This window comes from Pseudorca crassidens, chromosome 1 (genome assembly GCF_039906515.1).
Source record: "Pseudorca crassidens isolate mPseCra1 chromosome 1, mPseCra1.hap1, whole genome shotgun sequence".
NCBI lineage: Eukaryota > Metazoa > Chordata > Mammalia > Artiodactyla > Delphinidae > Pseudorca > Pseudorca crassidens.
In genome coordinates, this window is record NC_090296.1 from 91,843,357 (window position 1) to 91,858,541 (window position 15,185).

At 41.4% G+C, this 15,185-nt stretch overlaps 1 protein-coding gene across 1 annotated transcript in view; it reads right to left on the bottom strand.

The window, feature by feature from the left end:
- The window catches only part of FBN1 (fibrillin 1), a 252,580-nt gene that overhangs the window by 112,012 nt on the left and 125,383 nt on the right, over positions 1–15,185 (bottom strand). The window contains exons 8-12 of the mRNA XM_067746257.1: positions 14,960–15,085; positions 9,347–9,505; positions 5,247–5,426; positions 4,472–4,612; positions 2,620–2,739 (exon numbers count right to left, since the gene is read on the bottom strand). Coding sequence (XP_067602358.1) covers positions 2,620–2,739; positions 4,472–4,612; positions 5,247–5,426; positions 9,347–9,505; positions 14,960–15,085 — 726 coding nt within the window. The remainder of the gene's footprint in view (positions 1–2,619; positions 2,740–4,471; positions 4,613–5,246; positions 5,427–9,346; positions 9,506–14,959; positions 15,086–15,185) is intronic.

Sequence of the window (15,185 nt, forward strand, 5' to 3'; positions counted from 1 at the left end):
AAAGGCAGATCTGATGTTCACTGTATCAGAACAGTTAAACAGAAATGCCATTAAAAAAAAAACAATTTAAAAACCTAATTCCATCTGAAAACCGTCAATCATTTTGACTCTGAAATGTCTACCTTCCTTATGGCAGTTCTGGTGCAAATACAGTTTTATTTGTTTATATATTCTTAGTCTCTTTTATAACTTTATGAGTATTCTAACAAACAAAATATTGGTACTATGGGGGCATTTCCCCTTTTTTCTTTCATGTTTAATAGTATGCCAAAGTAAACAACAGAGCATGATATGGAAGTATTAAAAATGACAATAACTCAAATAACCCGCATCTGATCTCTCATTTAAAGATGAGTAATTAACCTAAAGTGCACAACGAGTTACCCTGGATTATCTATTCCCCTCAGTTTCTAGGCTACATGCCTGGATGAACATCAAAAAGGATGAACACAAACCACCTTGTCTACAGAGCGTACAACCTTTGCCAGGGCTTATTCCCCAGGAGATAGAGGCCAGGGCACTGAGCAGAGTTGGATGGGAGCAGACCTACCCATGCAGAGTTGAGGCCATGTGCCTGGGTATAAGAGCCCTAAACATCCTTTGGACGACAAGAATGTGCATTCATGGCATACTGGTTATTCTGTCTACCCTGTGTCTGCACGGTGTCTTGTGGTTGACCCTCAGACGCACTTTCTTTCTGGGCAGATCCAGCAGTGGTTTCCACACAAGTCATTGGACTAGCTGAAGCAGTCTGGGCTTTTCTTCTGTCTGATCTTTGTGCCAACAACCTACAATCTTTTTCTCTCTCATTTATTTCTTAATCCTTACTAAAATCTGACCTGCTCCACACTCCAAAAAATAGTAAAAGCTGCATATTCTTCTGCAGACTTTTTTTTTTTTAAGATTTTATAATCTACTATTTTTTTTTTTAGCATTCTATAATCTATGGAGGCCCAAGGATAAAATCAACAGGATAAAGAGTTCAGCTTTTTCTCTCCTCACTAATTTGAAAATGCCATTCGGGCTCCTGCTGCCTTACAAAAAGAAATGAAAAGCTTGCCATTCAACGTCTCTACCGTGTTTCTGTATGTTTCTTCTGTCCCCTCTGTTCAGTTCCTCGTGTCCTTCTCAGCTAAGTATACAGCCTTTCTGACCATTCTGTGGCGACTTTCGTCTACCCACAAATGTGATCACGTTATCAACTTCTTGTGCTTGGGCTAAACTTCGCACTAGCTCTTAAAGAAGACAGTGCTTGAGGCTTTTAGGTAACCTTCAGTCTCTAATAAACTAAGTCTCAGAGTGATGGCAATAACATGCACCTACACTGACGGGCCCTTGCCGCAGCTGAGTACTCTCAAGAATGTCTTCTATTTGCTTATTTAGTAGTGCTGTCTTCTGAAACACTGGTTTCGGTTTATCTTCCACGATTGCAAAATGCCTCGTATACTGTTTGTACGTGCTGATTATTTTAAACAGTAGTTATAAAGCAGGTTCTAAACTCAGTTAAAAACTCAAACTATATTTGTAATTCAGTAAGTAGGCCATTAATAGAAATATTAACAGATTGAAATGCTGTGCTCCAGGTTTTTCTGCTCAAAATTGCCATTTATAAGCGGTGTACTCAAATACACTGATGGCAAGAAATCCCTAAGTCAGAACCAAATTCAAAGATTTTGAAAACAGTCACTAATAAAAAATAAAAACATCTGTATGCCTTCAACTAATATGAAGGACTTTTGCTAAAAGAGGCAAATAAAATTAACTCATTAATGGCTGACAAATTTTTAAAGTGATACAAACCTCCCTATCTTCCCTTGTATTTAATTTCAACAGAGTTCTGTTGCTTTTATCTGGCTTTACTGATCAATTATAACACATCATTCTGTGCCCAACTTATAGAGATTTAGATATTTGAGTCCCCTGAGGTGGGGCGCATATCTTAATTATTTCTATCTCAGAAACTCAGTACATCAAAGTCATCCAATAAGAGGTATATTGGGTGGCTTAATAAGTCAATTAATAAACAAATCGGAAGGGAAATTTTTGTGAGGAAACTTTATAGCAGTGCTTCTCAAACTTTCACATGCGTAAGGGTCCCTGGAAGATCTTGTTAAAATGCTGATTTTGATTCAGCAGGTCTCAAGTGGGACCTGAGATGCTGCATTTCCAACTGGCTCCCAGGTGATGCTGCCGCTGACTCCACGAAATAAGCAGCAAGAACTTACAGGCACTTCTTATCCTTCAGGCCTTTCCATGAAGCAATTAATTGCATAAAATTTCACCTGAAACATTTCTCAGTTTCTGTGTCAACAAAGGACAACCCCATTCCCTAGCTCTCAGATTAAAAGTTAAGACAATATAGTGATGAGGCAAAAAAAAAAGGAAGTGAAAAGAAGATATTCCCACAGGCACAGAAACATCTTTTAAAATAACTTGAATGTTTGCCAGATCGTATGATGCTATCCTTCAGAGTAACAATTTCTGGAATTAAGTGCAAAAAAGCAATGGGACCATATTAGCCTCTCCCGACAAGGGTTATTCAGACTCCACGGAATTCCTTCAGAGCCAACTCCTTACTTAGCATACATGTCCGACGTGCCAAGCTAGGACCACACGTACCTCGGCATTCTGTCCGGGTGAGTGTGCTCTGATAGCCAGGTCGGCACTGACAGGTGTAGGAGCCCTGGGTATTAATACACTCGCCACCAGCACAAGGGTTTTTCTCACATTCATCAACATCTGCAAAACACAGTATATTTCAGTAAGACATTAGATCGCAGTAACTCATAACTCCAAGACCATTTTACTGGTTTCCTTTACACACTAAAACACTTTCCTTTTAAGAAATAAATAGCATAATGAAAAGATCTTTTTTCTTTCCACTACAATAACGGTGTCACCGGCCACTTTAACTGGTTGAGCAGTTAGAATGTATTATTTTCCTGTGTCATTTTTCAGAGAAAAATGCCAAATACACAGCAACTCAACACTCCAAGCCAATAAACATTTTCTCTTCCTTGGGTCTGACATAAGGGAATCAAACAGACTAATATTTCAGAAGTGGCTTCTGGACAGAATTCTGAGTGTCTCTTGAAGCTCAATTTTTCAATGAAAAGAAGACCTAACCATATCTAAGCATTCCTTTCTCAGTTCCGCAATGAATATTACAACAAACCGTGAAGCTGTTGTTGTTTAAAGGGCAATTCTCACCCACCATCAAGGCTGCTACCACCTCCAGTCCGCCCCTAGACAGGTTCCCACTAGTTTTACACTCATTTAGAGCTATCAGTTTACTTACAGGTAAACTGGTTTTTATTCCTCTGTTTGTGAAGACGAAGAAGCTAAAGCTTATGGAAGATAACCCACTTGTCCGAAGTCACATGCTTCTTGTGGCAGATGCAAGTCTGATCTCACAACCCTGAGCGAGACGTTCCTTTCGCCTTTCCTACCCAGCTCTGGATGACCTCTCAGGATTGAAGCTACTTGAACAAGCTACTTGAACAAGCTCTTAACAAGCTATTTGAAGGGGCTTTCATATCACCTGGAAACTATATAGCATGAGAAACCAAGAACTACTTATTTCTGCCTGATTCATAACTGGAATTGAGATTTATAATAGACCTAAGAGAGCAGTTTATTTTAAAAAAATTAGATGGCAACTGGGTGTTCTTATCCAATCCAACAAATTATCCTTGTGTTACATTTCCTTCCTTCACTAGCTTAACTGCCTTATCAACGACTTAAAGTTCCTTGCTTTAGTTCCTTGCTCACTAGAGACTGTTGGTAAGTTATCCACTCAAATTAGTAAACCATGCAAAGTTTCATAATTTGGGGATATTTCTAATGCTTTATTTTAATGGTCAGGCTTCGATAGGATGGCTTAAGTTAGAGTTACCAGCAATGCCTTGAATGTGTTTTACAATGAAAGTTAAAAGTCACTACAGTAGGCATAATAATGCCCCTCCCCCAATACGTTCATGTCCTAACCACCAGAACCTGTGAACACGCTACACGGCAAGGGCAATTAAGTTGCTAATCAGCGGAATCCGTCCCTCCTGGATTATATACAGATGGGCCCAATGTAATCACAAAGATCCTTAAACGTGTTGGAAGGAATGCAAAGAGAGAACCAGAGAGTTCGAGATTTGAAGATGCTACACTGCTGGCTTTGAAGATGAAGAAACAGGCCCTCAGCCAGGGAATACACACGGCTTCTAGATGCCGGAAAAGGCAAAGAAATGGATGCTCTCCAAGAGCCTCGGAGAGGAACGCAGCCCTGCCGACACCTTGATTTGAGCCCAGAAAGACCCGTGTCGGACTTTTAACCTATAGAAATATAAGATAATAAATCTGTGTTGTTTTAAGCCGCTAAGTTTGAGACAATGTGTTATAGCAGCCATAGAAAACCTCTACAGTCATGAAACAGCACTGCAGTAGCCTCTTGGTGCCAAGCCAGTGGTCTATCACGTACCAATGCACTCCCCACGGAGGTCCAGCTGGAATCCTTTGTTGCACTCACACCGGTAGCTCCCAGGAGTTGGGATGCAGCGTCCATTTTGACAGAGATAGCGAAACAGCTGGCAGTAATCAGTGACGTTGACGGGCAACACCCCTGAAGGAATAACACAAAACCCCATTAAAATTATGTCTAACTAGGGCATCTTCCACCAGCACTGAATCCAGTGATAATGGGCAAGATGCTGAATCATAAAGGAAGGAGGACACTCTGGGCAAAGGTTGCCTGGCGTCAACAGAGCATGTTTCCATGCTCGCCTACAGAGAGCACCTGTGCACCGTGGCGCACGCTGCCAGGTACCGCGGCCTCACTGCAGCCTGCTCCTCTGCCTGCTTCTCCCCACCGCTCCCTCCGCCTCACACTCAGGCCTCGAGCGCAGGGAAGCAACAAAGGCAGTGAGTTACTGGCATTTAACTATTTGCAAAACTGCTTTGCATGATATTTAACCCAAAGAGTAATCTAATGCCTCCTCTATGAATTCATCCTGTGAATCAGATTTAAATTTCTCCCACAACATCAATAGCAAAAGGACATTAATCTCTGGAGAATATGAAACTGCCCATTTTCCTTTATGCAATAGGCCAGTTGAGAAAGTTATACACTACACTCTGTAAATGAAATCTTTAAGGATTGGTTAAACTTACTTAATGACTTAAACAGCATAAACAACAACAAAAAAGTTAACCTGATTAATGCAAGAAATGTAATTAGATGACTTTTGAGCTCTTACTTGGCGGTTCCCGAGATGGATATGGATATTCCACTGGTGGTCGAGGGACTGTAATTTGAGGTCCAGGAGGAAAGCCAGGAGGAACAGGGTGAACTGGAGGAATGGGGCCAAGGGGTGGGGAAGGATATCCTGGCCTCTCGGGAATTACGATAGGGACAGAGCACAGCTTGTTGAAATCCTCTGGAAAAAAAAAACACAACACAACAGCTGAGGGGTAGCATATGCCATAGGCCCATGGAAGTCATCCTTACTTTGTAAAGAAATTTTGAATAGAACTGATCATCAAACCACGTAGGTCAATTGGAGAAAAGGAAAAAAGCCAACTGACTTGGCTTTTTTCCCTCAAGTCAGCATTCCTAAAACCTACAGCAGCAACCAGACTGGAACAATAATTCAAAACTGGAAACAAACTCCCCAGAGTGTGTACCACATGTCCCTCCTAAAACCTAGGAAGTCTTTACCTATGTCAAAATTCACCTCAAGGAAGAATAGAATAAAATGCCATGATCTCCACCCAGTCTTCCCACCTGTGGATCCCACAGGACTCTGAAGAGCACACTTTTTAGTGCTTGGATTTTATTTTATATGCCTTGGGAAGTGACTGGTAGTCTTCTGCAGGGGTGGGACATGATCAGATGAACATTTTCAGAAGATCATTCTCTCTGGCATTTGGAGACTGTACTGGAGGGAGGTAAGACTGCTGCAGAAGACCAAGGGCAAGACAAGGATGGCTGGACAAGGGAGCCAGTGATGGAACTGGACAGAAGTAAACACATTTGAAGATTATTTTAGAGATGAATGGGCTATGTTTGGGGAAGGAGTAAATGTCAGAGCTGAGGGAATAGGAAATCAAGAATGACTTCTAGTTTTCCAGTGGAGCAACAGGGTAGACATTGGTGCCGTTTGCTGAGATGGGAAAAACTGTGATGGGAGCAGGTTTGGTGGGTAAAAGCTATACGTTGAGCATATGAATTTTGAGATATCAGACATCCACATGGAGATGTCACAAAGCAGTTTTAAAAGAGAGTTTGAAGCCTAGAGAAGAAGTCAGGGCTGCTGCTAAGTTTCGGAGTTATCAGTAGATAGGCGTCATTTAAAGCCACTCATTTTCATGTTTCCTACAAATAGCCATATTTTGTCACAGTTCCATTCTATAAAGTAAACTATATAATTTTTAAAATTTCTTTTTCCCCTCTTTCCAGAATGTTGATTATTTTATTACCTCTGTCACACAGGGATTCTCCCATAGGTACTTTCTATACTAGCTTCATCCATTAATAGCAATTAGGCTAGTATTTTTATTTTCCTTGTGGACTAGAATCTGACTTATTCTATGACACAGTGATATGTCGTACTGAAATGTAGTCATATTTCAACCTCATGGGACCTTCTGTCCATTTACATTTGGCTAAACATACCTAGCTACCACGTACCTTGTTGTTTTTTTCTGGTCCATTACTAAAACTTTTTCAATCATACTTGACATTTCCAACTCAGGTTAAGTTTATGTTTTCAGAGAATTCTCCTACTGCATTGTTTCTCTGGAATTTCAACCCACAAAGATTCTGTAGTACTTGACTGTATTTGGAAAGGATTTATATATTGTTTCTGCTTCCCTGAATCAGGATGCTACAATCCCTGTTGCCAAACCACAGTGATCTTCCTTATAGAATTATCACCTGGACGTGCCATATCCAACATTTCCTGGCTACCTGCTTTCTACCAACTCTCTACCACTAAGACTGTGCAGTCTCTGAAGTCAAGGATCGTGTCTAACTCATGACGAAATCCCACTCTCAGCCTCACCTGGAAAACTGCACAGAAGAGGAATTTATTAACTATATTGGATTTAATTGAATGGCATTTGTACTTATTAGCTTCCAAACACCAATCAACCTTTTTTTTTTTTAGTCTTTTAGGATTTCTATAAAAGAAGTTGGATAGCTTATCAGCATTTCTGCTAACTAGGTGGGTATATTATTTTAAGCATGCCATTAAATTCATCTCAACCTCTTCATGAAAGTGTATCGGGCTGGGTTCTGTACTTTTTCCTACTTTCTTCGGCTTAATAACTTTCTGTTGAGCCCCTTTACATTCAGAATCAGCAACCTGGGGCTGATTTTGTTCAACTGATGTCCAACTTTCCTACCTCCATTTAACCCGGAGATGATACTGATTTTTTTTTAAAGTGAAAAGCTGACCAATCTGAAATAATTCTTCCTATGTCATCACTCTCCATAAGTTAAGAACCCAGAGCTCTGTAGTACTGGTACTGGAACATTTGAACAAACAAACACACCTACCTGCAAATTAGTTTGCTCTAACCATCTGCTCTGCTCTGGGCCTGTCTCAGGGTTGTGCATCTTTCAGTGGTACCCTTTGGGAGAGCAGCTCCCTGCAAAGTTACATAGGGGGACCGGGCCTTCTGCTCCATGAGTCCCAAAGTAGGTCTTCAGCAACTAAGCCTACTCTAGTCCTCCCTCTTCTATTCAAGGTCTCAACATAGGAAAGAATCCACATCAATGCTGCTGATTCCTAAGTTAACATATACATTTAAAAAGTGATTCTCCTGGTATCCCAGCAGTAGGTCTTAGTAGAAAGTCATGTGCTTCTAAACAGTGACCTACTAAATGGTCCCCCTAGTGAACTAAGAAGGGTGCCTTATATTTTTAGGCCAGAGACAGTCAAAATATATGGCAAAATATATGACCTGTTATATGTTAAAATTTATTGAAAGATTTTCTTGCTTCTTTAGTCCACACACATAATTCTCAGTAATAAATAGAAATTCAAAAATAACATCTGTGAGCACGTCTATAACCCATGATAATGGGGCATTCATATTCTGTGAGTAGCACACTCTGAAGTATTTCATTAGCTCTACAATCATCCATCTGCATCCTGATTTTCTCCCCTAAAATTTCCTGATTTAAACATACTTTTCAGGAACCAGATTGAGAAGAAGTTATTACCCCAATTTTTACTTAGAACTGGTGGGAAAGACGTCACCTAGTAAGTTGTACAGTCTACGTGAATGCCTCCCATCAGCAAGTTCTCGCTAAGTACCAGAGAAGCGTTAAAAAATTAGAAGGAATAAGGCACTATAATGATGACTGAAACCCCCTAATGAGATTTAGTAACTAGTAAAAAAGCTATATATGAACACACACAGGCACAGACCTGAGCAGATGGGATCTGTGTCACAGCAACAGTACAAACCTAGAGCACTGAGCATTTTCAGCAGTGGTGGTCTTGGGATGTGCAGGGATTAGGTCCTATCTGAGAGGAATCTCAACCAACAAGAGGGTGTATAACAGGCAGAGGTAGCAGGGGTGGGGAGTAGGGAGTAAGGACCTGAACTGGGGAGAAGTTTGGAGAAAAAAGAATATTTGAGTTTAGAAGTGCTCAGACTGGGTTCAAGGAAAGCTGGATTGCATCATTTAATTAGAAAATAAAGCTTCTATAAAGAACAAGAATTAAAAGATGAACGGGAATCAGATTTAGGGACTCTAAATGCCCTGCTAAGTAGTAAAATTTTATTTTCAAGAAATGGAGTGACTTGGACCACTGGATATTGCCTGAGTTCACCCTGCGAAAAATTTTCTGGACACCTTTCTCTACTTCTTCCCCAGACACAATTTTTTAAAACTGAATTTCAGATGAGGTAGGCTTTGGGAAATGTTACGTGGCAGCTGTGGATTTCACTAAGACCAGTTAGGAGGCTACTGCAATAGTGCAGATGAGAGAAAATGAGCTTTATGTGGAAATGAATATGACAGAAAAGAGAAACTGGAAAGAAAAAAACATCAACAGGACTTGGCAACCAAGAAGAGGAGAGTGTCAAACGTTAGGGAAGGAGGAAGTGTGTATCCCGAATAACTCACCTGAAAGGCTCTGAGGGAGTTGAGTTTTACTCTGCTGAGCTTTTGAGGATACAAAAGAAATACAGGAGACCAGGAAGGAACCAGTTCTGACTGGTCAGGTTGCTACCCAGTGTTAATACGCAAGCTAAGTAAGATACAGTACCTGCGAACAGTGTCACCCTGGGCTCGCAGGGGGTTGAGCAGAGATACTCTGTGGATAAATGGAAGGGCTCTTACCCGTTGCTCTGATGGGACACATTTCGGGGGCGACAGTGACCCCCGGAGACCAGCACCGGCCGACGTCACAGCAGCACTGCATCTTGGTGATAGACTGCGGCAGCTGGTTAGAACAGCGCCCGTTTGCCAGAGCCGTGTAACAGTATCCTGGGCGAACATCTGAGAGGACAAAGAAACCCCCATACACGTCACTGAGATCAAACGTAAAACGACTCTCTTTTGCCCCAGCACCTCCACATTTCCCAGTGGGGCTCGGGCAGGATGAGCTGACACTCAGCCCTAAGCTGTGAGAGCTCAGTCAGAGATCCCTCCATCTCACACCTTTTGCCCCTGTGAGCTGGTACACTTGACCCAAGTCCCACATTCCATCCCCAAGGTGGGAACAAATGATTACAACCATATGGGTCATAGGAAAAGAGAGAAGAAGAAAATCACTGGCGGTGATGGTTAATTAGGTATAGAGACATGTCTCTATACTGAAGGGAGACTGTGTTGTCCTTGGTTTCCAACGACTTAATTTGAGCCACTTTAGACAAATATTGATATAAATCTATTTTAAAACAACATGAAGTCTGCACTGTAGGTTACATCTCTAAAAGAACTTTCTTATTTTTCAGTCTGAAACCGTGAGTCAGACATGTGACATATTTTTTTTTTTAAAGGAACGAGCCATTTTGCAGTCAGATCCACTGCTCGTTAAGTGAGGTTTCCTTTTGTCCTGGGGCCCTAACAGATTTGATAAGGCACTAATTATTTACAAGTTCAAAATGTACATGATTGCAAGTTCTTAGTGCTATAGGATACAATACTTCTTGAAGGAACTTTGTTTTGGTGGCAGAACGGTATCTTCTCAAAGCAACAGGGGAAGACATTTCTATATATCACTTTTATTGGGTTACATCATGTCTGATTGACGTGACAACATTGACACACTGAAGTACACCTCTGGGTTACCAGAAAAGAGCCCATGACAAAGGAGAAACCTAAGTGCTTCATGAGCCTTTGAGGTCATGTGGTGGAATAGAGGAGGTAGGTAGCCAAGTGCAGAACCCCTTGATCTAACTATCATATGTTACGGGTGTATCTCTCTTTAAGTAAAATGTATTTCTGTACAGTTCCTATAAAATAAGTTTTGAAATGTAACTAGTATTTTGAATATGCTTGTCATTTGAAGGAATATAACTGGGAAATCCTTTTGTAAGGTGAAGAATTTGTTTGTAGTCAAAAATCTGTCCTCATGTTTCCTGTAAGTCTGCATATTAACCATCATTTGATCAGACAGGGTCATCCCTATCATTGTTTTCACCTACATCATTCTCAAAAACACAAAGCCTTAACATCTTGAAGGTTGCAATAAATTAATAAAATGAAATAAAATGAAAATACCAAGGCTGACTTAGAAACATTTCAATTGTTAATGTCGAGTGAAGATGGCTACATCAAACCTAGACAAACCATAAAAGAAAATTACGGGTCAGCTTTAAAGGATATGAGATTATTTCTAAAAAGTACTTTAAACCACTAGCAAGTGTAAGTGTGCTTTCCAGAAATTTTCTGTGGTCCCAGTTCCTGCACCTCTGGTCAGACTAATAGCCTCAGCAAAGAGGCAGAACAAGTTTTACTCCAGCCTGGTCCAGGGTAAATGGCTGGAGAGGGGAGTGCAGACAAAGAATGCTCTGTGGAGACATGGGTGGCACCTCCCCTGTGCACAAGGGGGAGAAATAGAACTTCCTGCTTCCTAATTTGCTTTGCCTTAAAGACACTAATACTTCATATACCCCAGGATTAATATTGGGGCATGGAAACCAAAGGCCGTTAAGAATGGGAAGAGGGGGCTTCTCTGCTGGCGCGGTGGTTGAGAGTCTGCCTGCCGATGCAGGGGACACGGGTTCGTGCCCCGGTCCGGGAGGATCCCACGTGCCGCGGAGCGGCTGGGCCCGTGAGCCATGGCCGCTGGGCCTGAGCGTCTGGAGCCTGTGCTCTGCAGCGGGAGAGGCCACAGCAGTGAGAGGCCCACGTACCACAAAAAAAAAAGAATGGGAAGAGATGTTCAAAACTGGCTTATATCCCAGCTTCAAATGAATCTGGTGGTCAAAACCCAGTATAAACACTTGACCAAAATTTGTATGTACAATTTTCAGTGTGGGCCATCTTTCAGAGCAAAACTGGGACCCACAGCTGCCAACAGCAAGCTCCTAATGGGCTTATATCTATTATTTTGCAAATTATCTATGACATTATTTTACTGCCCAGCTGGCTGACTTATATGGTAAATCAATGGGTCGGAGACTCTGGAACAAAATGGTGAGTGGTGGGACTGGAAGAATTACCAGCCACATTTGGGCTGCTGGCAGTTCCTGATTTATAAATGGCACCTGCATATACAATAATCATTTTACAATTTTTTTTGGCAGGAGAGCTTTTGTTAAGAATACACACATTTACACAACTTATAATTGTAAAGAAAACCAGTGGGAAGAGTTGTGAAAAGCAGGAACCATTCAGGGGAATTGACCCTTGGTCATGCCAGCCTGAAGTCTTCCATGTCATCAGATGGTAGTGCCGAAGGAAGTGGAAAGAAAATCATCTGGTGCTGGATCGCTTTGCATAGAGGGTAAGGGGTGGCTTTAAAGTAATCTGAAGATCTATGGGAGCTGAGGGAGAAGCATGGTACGACTTAGAGGAGGTAAATGAAGGTTGGAGAAACCTTAGACACCTTCATCTATTTTAAATCTGTCCTGACCAAGACATCTGGCAGAAAAGGAGTAAGAAACTTTCTTCCTTTCTCCACTTCTGAATCACTTGGCCTTACTCTCAGGACCCAGAAATCACATCACATCAAAACAAATATATGATGGATTAAATATCAATAGGTGTTTGCAGGTCATCCTAGCCTGTCAGCAGCTCTCCCCTAACCAATCACTAACATTGTTGGGGCCAACCAGCAGCTAGGAGCTGTGAGGCCCAATCTAGGTGCCAGACATCTCTAAGAGTCCTGGGAATTGATGAGACAGAACACACTAATATGAAAAGACAGCCTTACACAAAGTATTATAAAGTGCCAAACAAAGATCACAAAACCAAAAATAAAATGCAATAATTCTACCAGCACTTACACGACAAAGGCAGTGTTAGAACTGGTGAGATCTGAGAGTCGCAGAATGCGGTAACAGAAGGTAACAGTTTGAATATCATGGTTAAAAGAGATGTATAAGGAAGATACCACATACCACTATCTACACGTGGGGTTTCCTATTGGTTAGATTCACTAATTCCAAATAACCAACTTGCCAACAAACCTTGGATTTGTTTAAAAGTTGGAGACTATACATATTTTCTTGCCACTGGGGATAATTTTGGGGGTCTCTGTGGTTTACCATGGCAGGCAGTAGGGAAGGCAGAAATGTCATTGGGATCACTTTATGTAAGTTGCTAATTATGGGTCTCATAAAGTTCCAAGGAAGGAGGAACAGTGCTTGCCTAGGGGTATGGCAAGCAAACGATGGTCACTGGGAGGAAGCAATGGGCGGAGTCCGGACTGTAGACTCAGCCCAAGTTGGAATCCCAGCTCCCTCACTTATTAACTGCTTAAACAACTGGAGTAAATTATTTATCTAAACTTCCCAAAGCTCAGCTTCTTCCCATCTACAGTACTGTTTTGAACCTTAAGTCAAATAATTTCCATAAAATACCTCACACCGAGGAGGTGACCCAGGAATCTTAGTTCCCTTCTTTTGTAAAAGTTAGCGTGGGTATATTAGGTAAAAAGGAAAGAACTTTAAAAATGTCAACTTTCTGATATGTAAATGTGTTAAAAGGATTAATCATTTTAATGCTGTTTGGGGCTCTCTTTGAAGGTTAAAAAAAAAAATCTACCTATTATCTGGCCAGGAAAGGACTTCTGCTAGGCATATCCACTGGAGGTCATGTGTTAATTGGGACAGTTTGGGGAGAAAAAGGAGCTACATGAACTGCACTTGCCATCCTTTCACTGCAGTTTCAAGATCTATGGATAGATTCTGGAAAATCAGGCAATCTGGGTGCCACCAACCATTGCTTCTAAGGAAAAGTCCAGATATGTTTCCCTCATGAGTTGTACTTATTCAAATGTCAACGGAGAGACTGCCCTCAGCTTTTATTATGTGTGACTAACTAAAAAGGAATTCAGAATTTCAAGTGCAATTCTGTTTTGGTCTGAAATTCATGGCCTGTGGTGAGGATGTGAAGCTGCGTGTCTTTGAAACTATGGGCCAGAAACAAACATCAAAAGATAGCCTTCACTTTCCTCTGAGGCCTTCTGCCATAGGCTCCTCAGCTTGGCCCTATTAATAAGGGATTAGTTATTTTGATAGTCAACATGCTTACTGAGTGCCTACTACATGCAAGGAATTGTGCTGAGAACCACCAGGAATATAAGGCTAGCAGTTATTGTTCTCTAAGGAGAATTACAACTTAATTAGGGAGACAAAAACATACAGAAACACAGAATTTCCCTATAAAACCATTTCTAATAAGATATCCTTAGGTTCGGGGGGGAAACTGCTTTCAGGTAAGCTGATCTGGGACAACTTCAAAGATAGAGAACCTGAGTAAGAGGGTGAAAGGAGGCTTGCACTGGGGAACGTGTTCTGAGTGGTGCAACATGAATGAAGCAATTGCTGTGAATGGCCTGTTTGGGGGTGAGAAGCAGTGACTGTGCTAAGTCAGCAAGGTTGGGAGGGGTCACAGAGTGAAGCTCCTTCTCTATCGGGCTGTCCATTTTTGAACTTGAACTTTATTCTAGAATACTGGACTTTGAAGGAACTCTTAGCAACCATTAAATCCAGCTATTGTCAGATCTATATTTTTGAACAACAGAACCACTTATTTAATTGGTATTTTGTAATAGCAAAATATGGATAGCCTAACACCCACCCAGATGTAAGCCTAACACCCACCCAGATAAAAGCAAAATTGCCTGGCGTGTGTGTATGAAGCGGGAGGGGAAGGCAGGAACCCTTTCCACTCAGCCTCCCCCTTTGCCCTGTCCCCCTCTCCAACCCTAGCATCCCTAGAGGGCTTTGCAGCACCTGAAGATTCCATGGGATATAGACTGAAAACCACTAATTTCCAAATCCTAATGGAAAACTACCAGAGGTTTTTGAGCAGGAGAGTTATTTAATCAAAGCACCATTTTAGGAAGATAAATCTGACAAGACGTAATGTAGGGAAGCCAGGAAGCAGGGAGAGCAATTAAAAGATTATTGCAAAATTTCAGATCTAAATTAACATAGGTCCTGGGAAATGACTGAAGGTGGAGGTGAAGAGCGAGAAGAGTCAAAGATGGCTTCAAGGTCTGACGGTCACATAACTGCAAAGTTAATTTTAGACTGAGTTTATCTGTAGGGTCTCCTGGATCATCTCTTTATGGGAGGCAAAAATCCCAAAACAAGACCACAGTTGCCTCTGTTCTTCAAGAGGGTGGTCAACTATTTAACAGACTTCCATAAAAGCACATTTTACCTCAAGTGAGAAATTATATGTCTCCCTTAACAAATTTTGTCTCCCTTAGACTGATGTCTATTATGGAACTGATTTACATAAACTGTGCATGATGTTTATAATTACACCTACCTATGCATCTGGTACCATCGGGAGAGGTGTAAAAACCGGGGGGACATTTGCAAAAGTAACTGCTGACTGTGTTTGTACATTCGCCCCCCTCACAGATTCCAGGAATAGTGCTGCATTCATCAATATCTGGAATGAAAAGAATAGTTTCAGTATTTGTAGAACACAGTATAAAACCGTCCATCATTACAAGAATTCAGAGGTAACACTCATCAAATCATGTTCCCAG